Here is a 16,236-nt window from a genome sequence, read left to right as displayed (position 1 = left end):
TTATATAACAGCTACTTTCTGTAAATCTTGCATGAGATCATCACTTTCCAATAAACCCATTTTTATTGTCCAATTCAAATAGTATGATGACAATATTTACCATTGTCCTTAATAGCATTATAGATTATTTCAACATAACCAAATATCTGATATTTTTGAATCAGATTATTACTGATACTGCATTACAGCATTTCGTTTAATACAATAATATAATGAGGAATAAATTTGAAATACATAAACAAAAGCCCCCAAAAGTTTTATCAAACTCGTCACACTAAGATGCACTTTTTCTTTATTATCAGATATCACAAACACTGCTTTGAAATGTACCTGATAATAACAAAAATAGTTGGCCTTTTTTTGCGAGCTTTAATTTATAGCCCATACCTTTATTTACTACAACAGTAATGCATTTCAATTTGTTGGAATTTTTTCTTTTTTCATTCTTTTTCATCATTCTTCTTTTCTCAAAGAAAGTGCATGTTGGAGCCTAAAATAACAAAATTTCAACGGCCCTGATGATGCAGAGATTCACGAACTGCATCAGTATTTACTCGCTGAACTTGATCAGATTTAATAAATTTGATTTATTCTTACTGTAAAAAAAAAAAAAAAAAATGCTATGCTAATGTTTAGTACCAGATGCATTTGTATATTTGTACACCATCCATCTATTAACTTTCTTTCTAATCACGTGTTTTAACCAATCATGGATTGTTTTGCAAACGAAGATAAGGTTGTAAATCAACGGATGGATGATACAGATCGATGTATGATCGACGGCTAATAGATAAGCATTGCAAGGATAAGAGTTGGGGACCCGAATTGGGCCGGACTTGGATCTATCTTGCAATGGATACAAATCCAACCCAATTCATTCAAAACTTAAAAAGTGGCCTTTTAATAAAACATGAGGGCATAAAATAAAGATCAAACACAAAAATTTGAAACAAAAATAATTTCTTTGGTCTCTCTTTGACTATTTATTATTGGCTAAAATAAGTCCAACTTCTTGCCTCCAGGTAGTAGACTCAGGAGACTATTAAATTGAGTTGGATTGAGCATAACAAGTTGGATAGGACTGCGGTCCATAATAGACCTAATGGTAAGAAACCCAACAATAGATCTAACGATCACGTGAAAAAATTATCCTATTTATTATTTATATAATTTTAATGCTCATACCATCTACCTAACAGATAGCTGATTGGAAAATCTCGCTTGGAAGTAGGACTGTTAACGAGTTAAACACGAGTGAGCTGAGGTCAGCTCGTGTTTGACTTGTTTAATAAATGAGTCGAATACGAGCTGACTAGTTAAAATATTTTGTTGAAAAATTCAGTCTGTATTCGAGCCGAACACCTGCTCATTTATCAATGAGCTGAACACGAGCTGGCTTGTGGACAGTATGTTACATTGTCGGTCCTACTATTAGATGAATTTTTTTAAAAAAAATAGTAAATTAGAATCTTAATCTAATAATTAAAATTCATAAAATATATTTCGTTTTGCAGTTAGATTGCCCTAAAATATAAAAGCACCAGGATGGTGGTGCTATAACTGTTTTGGTCATTAAATCATATATATATATATATATAGACCGACTATGGTGTTGACCAATTCCCTCCCTTAGATCATACTATTTCATCAACCTATAGGACAACTATTACCTTAAACCTACAAATCTTCATTCGAAGGCCGAAAATCTACAAGCACCAACAACTTTGTGCTTTTAAAAGCATAGGGGATGAAGGCAGAAAACCCACAAGCACCAATCGCTTGGTGCTTTTAAAAGCATAAGAGCTCAATTTATATATATATATAGAGTTGGACTCTACTATTAGTAGCAAAATCCTATTGTTGCTATCAGTTTTTTAGCCTTTGGATCAACTCTTTTCATTATTTCTAACCATTGGATTAAATACTATAACCCAGTGGGGACCACTCAACCCTAGGGGGACCATTCAACTCTAACCGACTAATATCATCCTAACCCTACAATTTTTCATCCAAGGGTTAAAAATTTGATAGCAAAAAGAGCGTTTTACTATTAATAGTATTCCAGCCTAATTCTATATATATATATGTATATGTTTTCGACTCTTAGATTAAGAAATGTGCGATTAGAATAATAATGGTCCTTTAGAATTGAGCGAGTAGTTGGTTGAATAATATAAAATAACGAGTGAAAATAATTAAAATGGTAAATCTAACGGCTGAAAATTTACAAACATCAAGTGCTTACTGTTTTTAAAAACACCATAATCGAGTATCCACTTTTCCATCCTTGAAATATTAGTATTATAATAGAGAGAGAGAGAGTTCAGTTAGGAGACTACTAATAATACATACTATCCACTTTTTCATACTTAGAATATTAGTATTATACCAATCATCCACTCAAACCTAAGCGTCTAATAATCATAAAGTGAATAGTATTATATTATTAATAATATTTCAGCACAACCCTCTCTCTCTCTCTCTCTCTCCCCCTCGCTCGTTTTCGACTTATTAAGATTTTTAGTTGAAAACTTCAACTCGTATTCAACTCGTTTCTTGAAAAGAGTGATGAATTTCGAGTTTATTTTGAACCGAATACAAGCCAGCCAGCAAGCAGTGAGCTAGATTAGCAGACTTACTGAAGAGAGCCCAGACCTAATAAATTTCTATTTAGTCCGCGCGCAATGATTGCATGAATAGTCTAAAAAGTTGCTGTTCATTCAAGTCACAAACTAATCCCAAAAACTAATTTATTTTATATTAGATATTATTAGATTCGCTTTAACCACTCAATTGTCGTTCTCTTGTACGATTATATAGCGTAAGCCTGTCTTAATTTAATGAATGAAAAAGACGCGGCAAGATGGACAAAAATTTGGTGGGCATATGTTTCCAAACAACTTTGTTTAGGGATGAGCTGATGGGCGCTGCGTGGTGTACGGGCGTCCATCATAATCACCCTCTTTCCACCACCGACTCCTCTCTCTCTCTCTCTCTCTCTCTAAAATATCGGAGCCCATAATTTTTTTTCTTTTTCGAGGATCGCGATGGGTGCCACACAGCACATGGCGCCCATCGGCATTATCCCCAAACAAATTGTTTGGAGACGGATGCCCACCAAATTTTTGTCCCGGCAAGACATTATATGTCTCAAACACTAGCGTAGATGAATCAAGCATACACAAGGCATTATTTTGCACATCTTGCACATTTTTTTTTAACCTTTCATTTGTTTTTTTAAAAAAATATATCTGTAGGCAACTTGATTGCACAGATAAAACAATTTTAAAGCAATCGACCGTCCCTAGCAAGTGGCAAAGGGCTTGGTGATTGATACCTAAGATCTAAATTCGAATCCTAGTTGATTCATATTTTCAGCTAAGTTTATTTCTAAATGAAATAAACGAAGCGGGTAGCGTGCTATTTACCTCTCAAAAAAAAAAGAAGACAATTTTAAAGCATAACATAAAATGCAGTTCAAAGAAAGATAAAAAAAGATATAGAACATTATTATTGGGTTAAATGCATATAATTTGCTGTAAACATATCGGATACCAGATATATTTTACAAATATTTTTACAAAGTTTAATTTTTTCATATTTAGTCCTTCAAAAGTTTAATTTTTCGTATCTTTTCAATTATTGCTTTATTCAGGATGAATTCGAAAGGGAGCAAGTTTGTTGCGGTTCGAAATGGATAAAGAAAGAAAAAAAAAGAAGGAATTCTCACCTCTCGCTCTACTTTTTAAGCAAATATGAAGAAGTTGAGGCAAATTAAAGATGGATTTGTAGTTAAATCTAAGATTTTAATTTCAGAAAGATCAGATACCTTAAACCAGAGTTGTAGCCAACTAAGTTAGAGCCTCGTGGTACCTTCTTCTTCCTTTCACACCTTTTACGCTCAATATTTCTCCAGCTAGGTTAGGTTCACCATCAATGTCATCATAGTTGACTTTTTGACTTAAAAAGATGGTCCAAATTATGAAACAATACAATGTAAAGTCCCCTGGGGCCAATCATCCCAACAACTCTCTCTAGCTTTTATCCTTATTTATTAAGACTATGGGAGGGAAAAAAAAACCAACATCAACTTCAAGTTTCATGAACCACACCAACCATGAAGGTGAGAGTGGAGAGCTCAAAGCTGGTGAAGCCCTTCTACGGCAGCGGCGGCGCCGATGATCGCCGCACCGCAGAATTCGTTCCTTTGACCGTGTTCGATAGGGTCGCCGAGGACGCCCACTTCTCCGCCATCTTCGCCTACCGGCCGCCGACGCCTCCCAACTCCGCCTTTGAGAAAAGCCTCGCCGCCGTGCTCGCCGTGTACCGAGAATGGGCCGGCCGCTTCGGCGTCGACGGCGACGGCAATCCAGTGATCGTTCTAAACGACGAGGGCGTCAGGTTTGTTGACACAGAGATTATCAATCAATATATAGTTGTCTTATATTTTTATCAGAATTGTTATTATTATATAGGTTCATCGAAGCATCAGTGGATTCGGCGCACGACGAGGCCGTGCCGCGGGAGCCGTCGCCGGCGTGGTTGAACCTGCACCCGAGCAAAGAGGAGGAGATACAGGAGCTGCTCCAAATCCAGCTGACGCGGTTCGCCTGCGGGACCCTCACCGTCGGCCACAACGCGCACCACCGCGTCGCCGACGGCCAGGGCGCCTTCCAATTCTTCGCCGCCTGGGCCCGCGCATGCCGCGCCGTCTCCGACGACGACCCCGCACCACCGCTCCCAGCAGCCCCGCACGACCGCGCCGCGCTCTTCGCCCCGCGCCGCCCCCCGCGGTGCGAGTTCGACCACCGCCGCGCAGAATTCTGTCGCAAGAATACTAACCCCGCCGTCCAAACCCTCGACGGCGCATCGGTCGGCGGCAACGTGGTCGTCCACCGGGCGCATTTCAGCAAGCAGTTCATCGGTCAGCTGAAAGCAGCGGCGGCCGGCACCGGCGGCGATGACCGACTTCGCTACAGCACGTTCGTGTGCGTGATGGCGCAGCTGTGGCGCGCCATCACCAGGTCGCGGCGCGTGGGCGGGGCCGCCAGCACGCACCTGCGGATCAACGTGAACGGGCGGGCGCGGCTGGTCCCGCCGGCGCCCGACGACTACTCCGGCAACCTGATTCTGTGGGCGTTTCCGCGGGCGACCGCAGAGGAGCTCGTCCGGCGGCCGGTCTCGTACGCGGCGGGGCTCATCGAGCGCGCGGTGGCGGGGCTCGACGACCGCTACTTTCGATCGTTTATCGACTTTGCGAGCACGGGGGCGGTCGAGGAAGAGGGGCTGGTGCCGCTGGTGGAGTCGAACTTGGTGGCGTTGAGCCCCCACGTCGACGTCTACACTTGGAATAGGTTTCCGCTGAAGGCGATGGATTTTGGTGGCGGCGGTGGGAATGGGAACGGAGGGGAGCCGTTCTACGTCGTGCCCTCCTACTTCGCCATGGAAGGGGTGGTGATCATCGCGCCTTCGTTCGCCGAGGAAGGGGCCATTGACGCTTACGTCTCGCTGTTTGAGGATAATCTCGCTTCTTTTGTAGAGGAGTGTTACTCCCTCGATCAGCATAATTTATCTGGTGAGTTAGGGCATTAATACACAGGAGTCCGACTGGGACGCCGTCAATAGCATCAAATATTTGGTACTATTAAGTTTTTCACTTTATCTATACTATTAAACTAATAACTCACTCAACCCTAAAAGATCAATATTATCCTAACCGTATATTTTTTTATTTAAGAGTCGAAAATTTAATAGCACCAATAGCTTAGTGCTATTGATAGTATTCCAGCCTAGTTCTAATTCACAATCCTCTCTCTGTAAATTAGCTGAAATTAAAAAAAATCTAACTTTAACTGAAAATTCACTTGCGGGTTAGTTATACCTACTCCCATGATAACTGCAGGTGAGTGTGCAGGCGAGGTGGTACATCCACAGAATGGGGGAGTATTCTGTAATAACAAGATGGACCGCGTCAACGATAACGCCGGTGACGCTCAGCTCTTATCAGGGAGTTCGGCACTTTCACTTTAATTTAATGTTTCCTCATAATATGAAGCTGCTGCTGTAGTTTTATTTACCATATTCGCTTGTATTGTTTATAAATTTTCCTTGTAATAAAATTAAGTAATTTTCCTTATGTGGAAGTTGATGTTATATAGGCTACACTGAGTAAGCGGGGCACTGGTCCAACATATTGGACACTCCCATTGTTATTAATAAAATGTTTTTTATTTATTATTATTTTTACTTTTTATTATTTAATAAAATATTTTTTATTTGCGTCAATTTTACAGAACTAATTGTGTATTGTTCATTCAATTCTGCGTTATTAATAATTTACAAAATTTACTAATTGTGTGTTGTTCTTTCGATTCTGTGTTATTGATAATTTACAAAATTTGCCGCCGCGCCGCACGAATTTATAGAGAAAATGGAGTTTAGAGGCCTAGGGACAAGATGAATATAATAAATAAATAGAGAGAGAGAGTAATGCTGCAATACTATCAATAATATAATATAGATGGTTTTAGAACTATAAATCTCATTCATTTTTGGATCATTTTTGGATTGTTAGGCTATTCAAATCAAGCAACTGTTCAAAGTGATCTGAAAAATTATAAAGTTTTTAGAAATAGAATTTTCTATTGTTTCAATATCATTTACCAAATTATTTTTCAACTCTGCTCGTGAGCCCACAGTGGGGAAAAATTTCCACGTTAGGTTGAATTTGGGTCGTTTTGCTCATCTTTTTCCTTTCTATTGATTCCCAGTCATTTTAGCTGATTATTTTTTGAGGGAAGGTAGCATACTATCGCTTCATTCATTACGCAAATAAACTCGGCTACAAAGTGAAGCAGCGAGGCCTCGACGCGAACGGAAAAAAGATAAAGAAAAAGGACATAAAAAATAAGCAATAAAAAAAGAAAAGGAAATAAAACAAAAGTAAGACGAAAAAGAAAAACACCCCAGTTTTGGGTTCACCCCGGCTTAAATGAAGAACAGCAATTAAGCCACAGACGCTTAAGGTTTCTAATCTCCACAGATAAATACCCCAGCAATTGTTTAGATTGGACAAAAAACCTCCTATTACGCTCCAGCCAGACAACCCACCAGGTGGCAGCAATAGTCGTGAAGGCTCTCCCGCCCTGGGCTCCTCCCATACTACAGCTAATCTCCCAAATTCCTATAGAGGAAGAGCAGTATCGTACGAAGCGTTTGTTAGGGAGAAGTCCTTCCAGGATTGCCGAAGTATTGACACACCCAAGAAAAAGGTGATCCACAGTCTCAGCCTCCTCAAGACAGAAGACACATTCGTCGTCGCCACTCCAACCTCTCTTTTTAAGATTCTCCACAGTCAGCACCTTATTTTTCAGCACTAGCCACAAAAAGATTTTGACTTTGAGCGGAGCCCGAATCTTCCACAGACGATCGAACCTCTTATTAATAACACCACCGTCTTGTAGAGGTCTTAGGCGACCCCCCGTCCCCTTACCTATTCCTGTTGGTAGCCGAGAGCCTAACTAGAATGATGGAGCAAGCCGCTTGTAACGGACTGTTGAGAGGCGTTGGACCAACCGACAATACTAAGATAAATATTTTACAGTATGCTGACGATAAGTTTATTCTTTTGCGAAGCTAAAAGGAAGCAGATGCGATATCTCCTTTTTCATATGGCAAATCTTCGAATGGGCATCAGGGCTCAAGATTAATAGAACCAAGTCAGAACTCTTTTACATGGGTAGTAACGCTAATGTGGGTAGTAGGCTTGCGGCGTCACTAGGGTGCAAGTTAGGATCCTTACCTTTGAAATATCTGGGACTACCTCTTCAATCGGGCCGCCTGAAAAAAGAAGATTGGTGGGTAATTATTGGTAAGATGGAGAAACGGATCGAAGGTTGGCAAGCTAAGTTACTATCACAAGGGGATAGACTAGTACTTGTAAATTCGGTTCTGGCCAATTTGGCCATGTATTTCTCAGTTTTTAAAGCATCAAAATGGGTATTACGTCACCTGGAAGCACTGCGGAGGGCTTTCTTCTAGAGAGGTAATACAACTGTTACGGGAGGTCAGTGCCTTGCACAATGGAAAACGGTGTGCAGAAGCAAATCGGCGGGAGGGCTAGGAATTAAGGATCTAGAGGCTATGAACATTGCATTGCTAGCAAAATGAATTAAGGATCTAGAGGCTATGAACATTGCATTGCTAGCAAAATGATGGTGGAGATACTTCTCAGAAAGGAATCAATCCCTGATCACCGATGTCTATTATCAACGAAGGAAACCGCTTAGGAAAGGCCGGTCTTTTGGACCCCACTCCTTTTGGTGGCAAAGTGTTCTAACGACTAGAGATGTCTTTAAGTGCAGGCTATCCTTCTCAATTGGGGATGGCAATTTGGCAAATTTCTGGACTGATATTTGGGTGGATCAAGTGCCTCTGTGTACTTCTTTTCCGAACATCTTTGATAGAGTTTAACGCAAAAATTTCAGAGTTAAGGAGTGTTGGAGCGGACTTGGGTGGAATTGGAGGAAGATACTAGCTGGGTACCCGCCTAGTAACACAATTGATAGTATCGGGGTCCAAGATTTTAAGGAGACTCCCCGCGACGGCCCTTGGCAACCATCGAGATGTCGCACGATGGCGACGGGCTCGATCAGAGACATTCTCAGTAAATTCGCTTTACATTTTAGCTGATTATTAGTGAGAGGTTTTCTCTACTAGAGTTTTTAGTCCGACATCTTTATCCACTAGCGCCACTTGTACCTAACCAACACACAAAGTGTCGTAACCAGGCCCTACACACTATCTTTCCAAACCCGAACAAAATACGACTGCTAAAATCAGTTGCTTAAGCACAGCTCTATTCAAAACTGCACCTATTTAGGTGTCAGAGCAGCCGCGCACTTTAACGGAGATTACGTTTCCTAGCTATGTCATGTATCAGATTCTGTTTCGCGCCATTTTTGGCGTAGAAACCAGCAGTACCCAGCTCAAGAACGCTCGGAACACCATCCAAGAGTCTGGGAGTTTGTCGGCACAAACCGAGATCCACAACAGGGAAGCACCCCCACAGTGAGAAAGCATGAAACTAAACCAAACGGTTTTTAAATCCAATTCTTATATGAGCGCACTCAGTTTGTACCAGGTGCTAGCAAAGCCTAAACATTGGTCCAAATATGGAGTGTAATTTTGAAGTAAATAAAGGAAAGAGCATTCCAAAATCAATAAAAATGGTACCCACCATCACATAGGTTGTTCACACACAATCCCACTGATAGGCGTAACTTCCTTAATTAAGTCAAAAATGATGGATCTAAACTAAGTCAGATAATCCTAAAAGGCGGCAACTCAATGTTATTCCCATACTCAGCAGCAAAAAGACGTCTAAAATCGTCAATACTTGTTGGGAAATGAATGACCTGTATCTGAAAGAAAGGGTGTGGAACTCGACACCACATTCAGTTGACCGCAACCTCGGACGACAAGTAGTTGGGCTGAAGACTTTCTTGACTGCCAATTTTAGCTTTGGAGAGCTGGAGCACTTTGACGGCTTCTTCCACTTTAGCAGCTAATGAGTCTGGCGACTCCAACAGCACCAGCAGCTCCGAGTTGTCCATCTCCAAGAGCATTCCCGTGATTTTAGCTGCAAGATCAGGCTGCAAGCAACAACATTTCTGACATTAAACCCAGATGCTAAAACAGAATGCTTAGTCTGAAGAAACCATAATCACGAGGACCTTATCACTTCGCAAGTTATCGCTAAATAATCAGTTCCAAGACTATAACAGGCTTTTTTTTATGATTACAACATAGAAATTGGACTTCCAACTATTCTGAGATCCTAACAACAGATTCCACCTACTAGATGACTTGTCATATTTCCATAGAAACTAGAAGTGTAATATGTGCTATGCAGTTGAGCCATTTTTTTATGCTCCCCATTAATCAATTGCAACATAATCAGGTACGCAAAATATATAGGCTACAACAGGATATCCATGCATCAAAAATTAGACCCAGAAAGAGATGCACAAGTAAAAGTAAAGAGCCAAACATCACCTTCCGTTTCTCGACCAAGGGGAAGAGATGTTCACCGAGAATCTGCTTTTGTTGCTGTGGAGCAGCTGCGGCCAACATGCTACTAAGCATCTCGGTTCCTTGCAAGTCTGAAGCATTGGGAGAGACAACTAAGCCATTATTCATATCACGCTGCCGCTCATTTGGAATGTACTTGGTCTGCACGTATCGCTGCAAGAACACAAACCAAGCAGTGTCTACATCTTTAAAGCAGAAAAATGCATGGCAAACAACTTCTTCATTAAGACACATGTAAGTGCCATTATAAATAATAAAATTGCTTGTTTGGATGATATAATGAACTATCCAGCATATTTCCTCTTGTTTACTAGAGAATCACTAGTTAACTTATAAACCTAATTTATGATGATATGATGAATTACTCCACATGCCGAGTACACTATCTTGAAATAACTGTGAAAGTAAATCACCATAAAACACAAGTTGATATCATATAACCTGTCCGAGCATCCAAGCATAACCAGAGGCATATTGGATGAAATTTTCCTCCAACAAGATGTGTTAACTAGAGCATGTGCCACAGCAAAGAAAGCAATTTGTACAAAGCTGAGTATTTTTAAGAAGCTCAAGGCACTCATATAAAGATTGCCTAAACGCTTGGAGAATTTAAACCTTAGCACAATTGTTCCTAAACATGGGCTGCCATCATAGCATCGCAAAATGATGCTTAATATAAAGATGCAAATTAAAACCTCACGCATATATCTATAGCTGTAACAATGCAAAGCCAGAGAAACAGGATGCTTGGGGCATTCTTGCTTGCATACAAAGATCTCAACAGTCGAAACAATGGCAAAGAAAATTGGTGTTAGGTAAGAAAACAAACAAGAAGGAATAGTTCATGGTGTAATTTCCACCTAGCAGTCAATGCTAGATACTCTTACTGGTCCTTCCAAAGGAAATGATCTCTCTGCAAAGGACTTCATACGACCACCAACTTGGTTAGTTATGCGTAGGTGATTTTAATATTATCCTAGTTCTTTTGAGAAGATGGGAGAAAAGGTCAAAGAGATTTAAGTATTAAGGAGAACTGGAGAAAAGGTCAAAGGGATTTAAGTATTAAGAAAGCCAAAATAATGTACAATATATACAAGAAGGAAAGTCAAAACAAGAAGGAAAATTTAAAATCCTCGGATAAGACCAGGTTGACACTCTACCCTCTGTAGGCTGTCTGGTTTATGTTCACAACTTTCCATTTCTCTTCCATCCATGACTCTCTGAACAAAACCTACTATGTTATGTCAAGTTTGATGTATGTCAAACCTAGGAGTGAAGACAATCAACAAGGAGGGCCGAACCATTAGCAAGTTAGGCAACAAATGACACGATGATCGATTCTTAAGCAAAAGAGCAAGTTATCACCAGTTCTTTGCACAGATAAATATGCAGCGTTATATTTCACTTGCAACTAATTAGGATATTAGAATAAGTGTTAGGAAATGCACTCAGCATTTTACAATCTATTACCATGGTCGCTCACACAGCTCACAAGGATTGACTTGAAAAAAAACGCCAGAATAGCAAGTATGTCAGCAAACAGCTATTAATTGAACGTTTTATGAGAATAGATTTGACGACGGTTGAAGTGTAAACAACATAGGACCTAAAAATCTAGTGGAATATAGTTGAATAAGGCAAATAACATAAAAGAGTCAACTGTACTTTAATAATACACCCACGGTCTCAAACTTTGTTTTCCATGCATCTAACACACTTTTTCAGAGTTAAGATTCATAACATAATCAATTCATCATTTTGTAGATAATAGATTTATTCGCTGATTTAACTTTCGAACTTCGGCTAGTTGATGTAATTATCATGAATTGTTATTCAGAAAATAAACAATAGAATGTCAAATTAGAGCAACAAAATCTTTTATCTAGAAAACATCTTTACTTTATACTATCATTAGTTTGTTACTTTATAACAGCTCAAATTGTTTAAGTTGATTCTTCCTATGTGGCCACAATGCACCCCTCCCTACCACATCCAAATCACTTGATACCCCAAAAATCATAGGCAGAGAAGCTTATTTATAGACGTCTACAGCATTAACAAGACATCGATATGCTAATTGAACACGCCTTGTCGATAATGGAATTAATCATATTAGGAAGATAAAATTAGAATATTAGAAACAACAATAGAAAGGACTAAAATTTACCTGCTGACTGGAAGAATCCTTTGCAAAACCCAGAGAGTTGTTTGCTTGCTGTGAATACATCCCATTCATCCGACCCCTATTTTGTCTATGATACCTTGGAGCATTCGGTGTCTACATGGACAATTATATAGAGGCTCAACTAAATGTAAGAAGGATGATAGAATAAACATTTATCTCCTAAAATGTTCAATATCAATGATGCAAAGAACAAAAGACAAGACTAAAGCTTACAAAATGAAAATGCATTGGTTGGAAAGCTGGTCTTGATGGAGGAACATAGGTGCTTGGCCTCCATGCAGGTCTCAGCCCAAAGGACTGATACATAAAAGCCTGCCTTCCAGGATCTTGTGAAACAAGACCGGTCGGAGCATAGTAAAGAGAGGGGTAGCCAGCATGGAGCATAGGATTTGATGAACTTGCTAATCCTGCCATGGCAGCATAGTGAATCTGCAATTTAGTTTGCCTTTCATGTTTCCTCTCGGCCATTGCAATATATAAGGGCTTTCCGTAGAACATGTGACCTGCTCAAAACGAGACATGATAAAATTAGTAATTGCCACCTAGGCAGGAAGCAGAATGGAACGTGGAAAGAAAGTTTCACCAACCATGAAGAGTTTCTACAGCTTTTCTAGCTTCTTCTGGAGTGCTAAAACACACAAACCCAAACCCTTTACTTATCCCTTTATCATCACGCATGATTTTTGCAGAAGTGATGGTTCCACATTGACTAAAAAGTTTGCGAAGGTCATTGTCATCGACAGCATCATCAATGTACTTGACATAAACATTTGAAGCCTGCGAATATGCGCCATTGAGAATATTGCAAATTTGAAATAGAAGGAAAATCTCATAAGAGCATCCAAGATATGCATAAAATGACTCACCGTTTTCATTACTATCTCATTCCTCTTCTCCTCATATAAGGACCTCAAAATTTCTTGCCGTTCTGCTTTCTTTTGTGCCCTAGCCACGTATAGGGTCTTGGATCCTACACAAAACAATTTGAACACATAAAGTGAAAATGAACGAGTATATGGCCGTTATGCAACCTTTCTGGCTGCTATTCCTTGTGAAAACAAATAGAAAGCTTACCAAGTTGAACTCCATTCATTTTCTCCACAGCTTTTTTGGCGCTATCAGCACTTTCAAAACTGACAAACCCAAATCCTTTTGAGGTTCCGTTATCATCCTTTGCAATCTTCACACTTAGTATTTTACCGAACTCAGAGAACTTCAACTTAATAAGTTCTTCCGTTATGTCCTGATCTAGGTTCTTCATGTATAAATTAGTATATCTAATCTCATGATCGGCCGGTAAGCGGTCACTCCTTTTGACAAAGTTAGCAACATATCTGCATGCATAACAATAGTAAAATAATAAGAATAGTAACAAAAGTTTCAACCAAAAAAGAAACAGTATAAGTCCAAACTAAAAGGAAGAGAAGCTATGCGAAGAAAAACAATCTTCAAACGGTAAGTTATATTTCGTCCACGAGACAAGAACTATATTCAAGAAAGCAACTAATTTTCAACTCACATTTGCTTGCCATCAACAGAGGAGTTATTAAGTTTCTCAATAGCAGAATTCGCTGACTCTTGGGAGTCAAATTGAACAAATCCATATCCTTTGCTCTTTCCGACCTCATCTCTAGCGACTTTACAAGACAAAATGGTCCCAAAATCTACAAACATCTCGTGAAGCCTAGCGTTGTCAATCGAGCTGCTAAGGTTCTGTACACGGTATAAAAATAACTATCAATACATTTCCAAAATGACATTACAACAACAGAATAAAAACGAACAAAGTGAATTAAGAAAAAACCATTAATTGAATGTACCTTCACAAATAAATTCCCTATCCCGCTTTTCCTAGCATCTGGATCTCTTACGGACCACATTATTCGGATCGGCCTCCCATAAAGAAGAGTGTGGTTTAACTTCTCGATAGCATCCTTGGCTGGGTGAGTCACAAAAACAATCAAATGAAACGAGAAAAAGATATCATTAAGCCAAAAAGCAATCAACCTTCAATTACAAAAACATGTGGAAAGAAATAAATAATCAGGAAAGAGTCATCAACAAAAGAATTAAGAGAGAATCTGTGGAAAGCAGGGATTTTAATCCATCCGGCCAACAAATCATCTCATGCCATTGCATTAATAATAAAAAATAATAATAATAAAGATCAAAGAGTCCATGAGATCAATCAACAGAGATAACACCAAATGCCTAACAGAATTTCTTTATAAAAAATTTTTACACCTAAAAAGAAACACATGATAATTTAGGAAAAAGCGAAAAAATAGACAAAAGCTAACCAAAAAAATTGATCAAAATAAAAATCAGGACCCGCATTCAACAAAGATTCACGTACTACGCTCCAATTTCCGTTACAAAACGAATCAACAGATCAAATAGAAGAACCAAAACAAAAAACGCGACATCATCCGACAATTAACCAATCGAAATCCAAATCCTTGATTACACAAGAAGGATATGATCGAAAGAATCGGAGAATTTTTTTTTTTTTTTTTTTTAGCGATCCAATATACCATCCTGGAGCGCAATGTAGTTGACATAGCCGTATCCGAGGGAGCGCCTGGTGGCGGCGTCCTTGCAAACCCTAACGGAGGCGACGGCCCCGACGGCGGCGAAGAGGTCGTAGAGGTCCCTGTCCACGACCATGGCGTGGAGGTCCCCGACGTAGAGCGCCGGCACGGAGGCTACGGGCGCCGCCGCTACAGGATCGGCCGCCATTGCCGATGACGATCCCCCCCTCTTGCCTAGGTTAGGGTTCTGAGAGGAGAAACGTGAGGGTTCGTAGAGGAAGGGGGGAGGAGAGTTAGAGAGAGAGAGAGAGAGAGAAAGAGGGGGGGTTCTATGGGCGGCGGGAGTTGGAAGAGAAGGGACGGTTTCTATTGAAGCGACGCCCTTTATTTATTTATTTATTTATTTATATATTTAATTTTTTATTTTTTTATTTAATAAATGATAAAATAAAATAGAAAATCAAGAGAGAGAAAGAGAGAGAGAGAGAGAGAGAGAGCGCCTCGCCTCGCCTTCTTACTCACGGTCAGGGCCCCCAACCACACAAGGAGTAATGAAAGGGATCCCCTATTTATTTTTCTAATTTTGTTACTTTACTATATATATTATAATTATATAATATATATATAATATATATATATAATATATATATATAATATTTGACTGATATATTAGTGCAAATCTATTATTGCTATCATATGATTTTTTTTAGGCCCATGGTTCAAAACTCTTTCACATTTCAACGCATTGGAGTTAAATACTATAACCATGGATGGACCACGAACCCATAGGGGGACGCACTCAACTTCAAACTGACTAATATCACCTAACCTATAATTTTCATCCAAAATTAAAAATAATGATAGACAAAAAGAGTGTTTACTACTAATAGTGATATCCAGCCAATTCTATAGTATATATATATATATATATATACGTATATATTACGTATATATTATATATTATATATATATATATATATATATATGCCAGTAAACCCTAGAATAAATGGAAAAAAATATATGAATATATCCTAAATTTTAACCTAATATTTGGATTTGAATGATCGTAAGATAGATATGACTTGGATATGGTTATAAAAAAATATATATAAACGAGTCGGTTCACTAGCGATGATAATAATAAATAAATAAATAAACTAGTAAAGTACTGGCTATACTATAAAAGATAGAAAATAACGAAAATTAAAATTTATAAATTTTTTGACTTGTAACGAGACATTAATAAATTCTAAATAGAAAAAATAAAATAGATATGATACAAATTACGGCATTCAAATCAATGATCCTAAGAGGCATTCAAATCAATGATCCACACCGTAAATATGACTAAGGTATATGAATTTCTTAGTAATAAAATTTAGTTGTTTTTCGATATCGTTTACTTAGTAAATAAATATATCAAAATGG

At 39.0% G+C, this 16,236-nt stretch overlaps 2 protein-coding genes across 2 annotated transcripts; one reads left to right on the top strand and one right to left on the bottom strand.

The window, feature by feature from the left end:
- Positions 4,010 to 6,285, top strand: LOC109712928 (agmatine hydroxycinnamoyltransferase 1-like). The gene is made up of 3 exons (XM_020236742.1): positions 4,010 to 4,401; positions 4,476 to 5,575; positions 5,903 to 6,285. Exons 1-3 carry the CDS (start codon positions 4,118 to 4,120, stop codon positions 6,028 to 6,030), a joined length of 1,512 nt encoding a protein of 503 aa, XP_020092331.1. The 5' UTR covers positions 4,010 to 4,117; the 3' UTR covers positions 6,031 to 6,285.
- Positions 9,175 to 15,061, bottom strand: LOC109712927 (polyadenylate-binding protein 4-like). The gene is made up of 10 exons (XM_020236740.1): positions 14,812 to 15,061; positions 14,098 to 14,216; positions 13,797 to 13,990; positions 13,352 to 13,611; positions 13,144 to 13,247; positions 12,865 to 13,054; positions 12,491 to 12,780; positions 12,260 to 12,370; positions 10,057 to 10,245; positions 9,175 to 9,653 (listed from the first exon to the last, which is right to left on the bottom strand). The coding sequence occupies exons 1-10, from the start codon at positions 15,014 to 15,016 to the stop codon at positions 9,456 to 9,458; spliced, it is 1,860 nt and encodes a 619-aa protein (XP_020092329.1). The 5' UTR covers positions 15,017 to 15,061; the 3' UTR covers positions 9,175 to 9,455.

This window comes from Ananas comosus, linkage group 7 (genome assembly GCF_001540865.1).
Source record: "Ananas comosus cultivar F153 linkage group 7, ASM154086v1, whole genome shotgun sequence".
Taxonomy (NCBI): Eukaryota; Viridiplantae; Streptophyta; class Magnoliopsida; order Poales; family Bromeliaceae; genus Ananas; species Ananas comosus.
This window is presented reverse-complemented; position numbering and strand designations above follow the sequence as displayed.

Bases quoted from the DNA above. Each gene is read 5' to 3' on its own strand.
- LOC109712928 (XM_020236742.1), top strand. From the start codon at position 4,118: ATGAAGGTGAGAGTGGAGAGCTCAAAGCTGGTGAAGCCCTTCTACGGC. The intron at 4,402-4,475 runs GTTTGTTGACAC...ATTATTATATAG, and splicing joins CTAAACGACGAGGGCGTCAG to GTTCATCGAAGCATCAGTGG. The intron at 5,576-5,902 runs GTGAGTTAGGGC...TGATAACTGCAG, and splicing joins CGATCAGCATAATTTATCTG to GTGAGTGTGCAGGCGAGGTG.
- LOC109712927 (XM_020236740.1), bottom strand. From the start codon at position 15,016: ATGGCGGCCGATCCTGTAGCGGCGGCGCCCGTAGCCTCCGTGCCGGCG. The intron at 13,991-14,097 runs GTACATTCAATT...TACCGTGTACAG, and splicing joins TAGGGAATTTATTTGTGAAG to AACCTTAGCAGCTCGATTGA. The intron at 10,246-12,259 runs GTAAATTTTAGT...GTGTTCTTGCAG, and splicing joins AGGATTCTTCCAGTCAGCAG to CGATACGTGCAGACCAAGTA.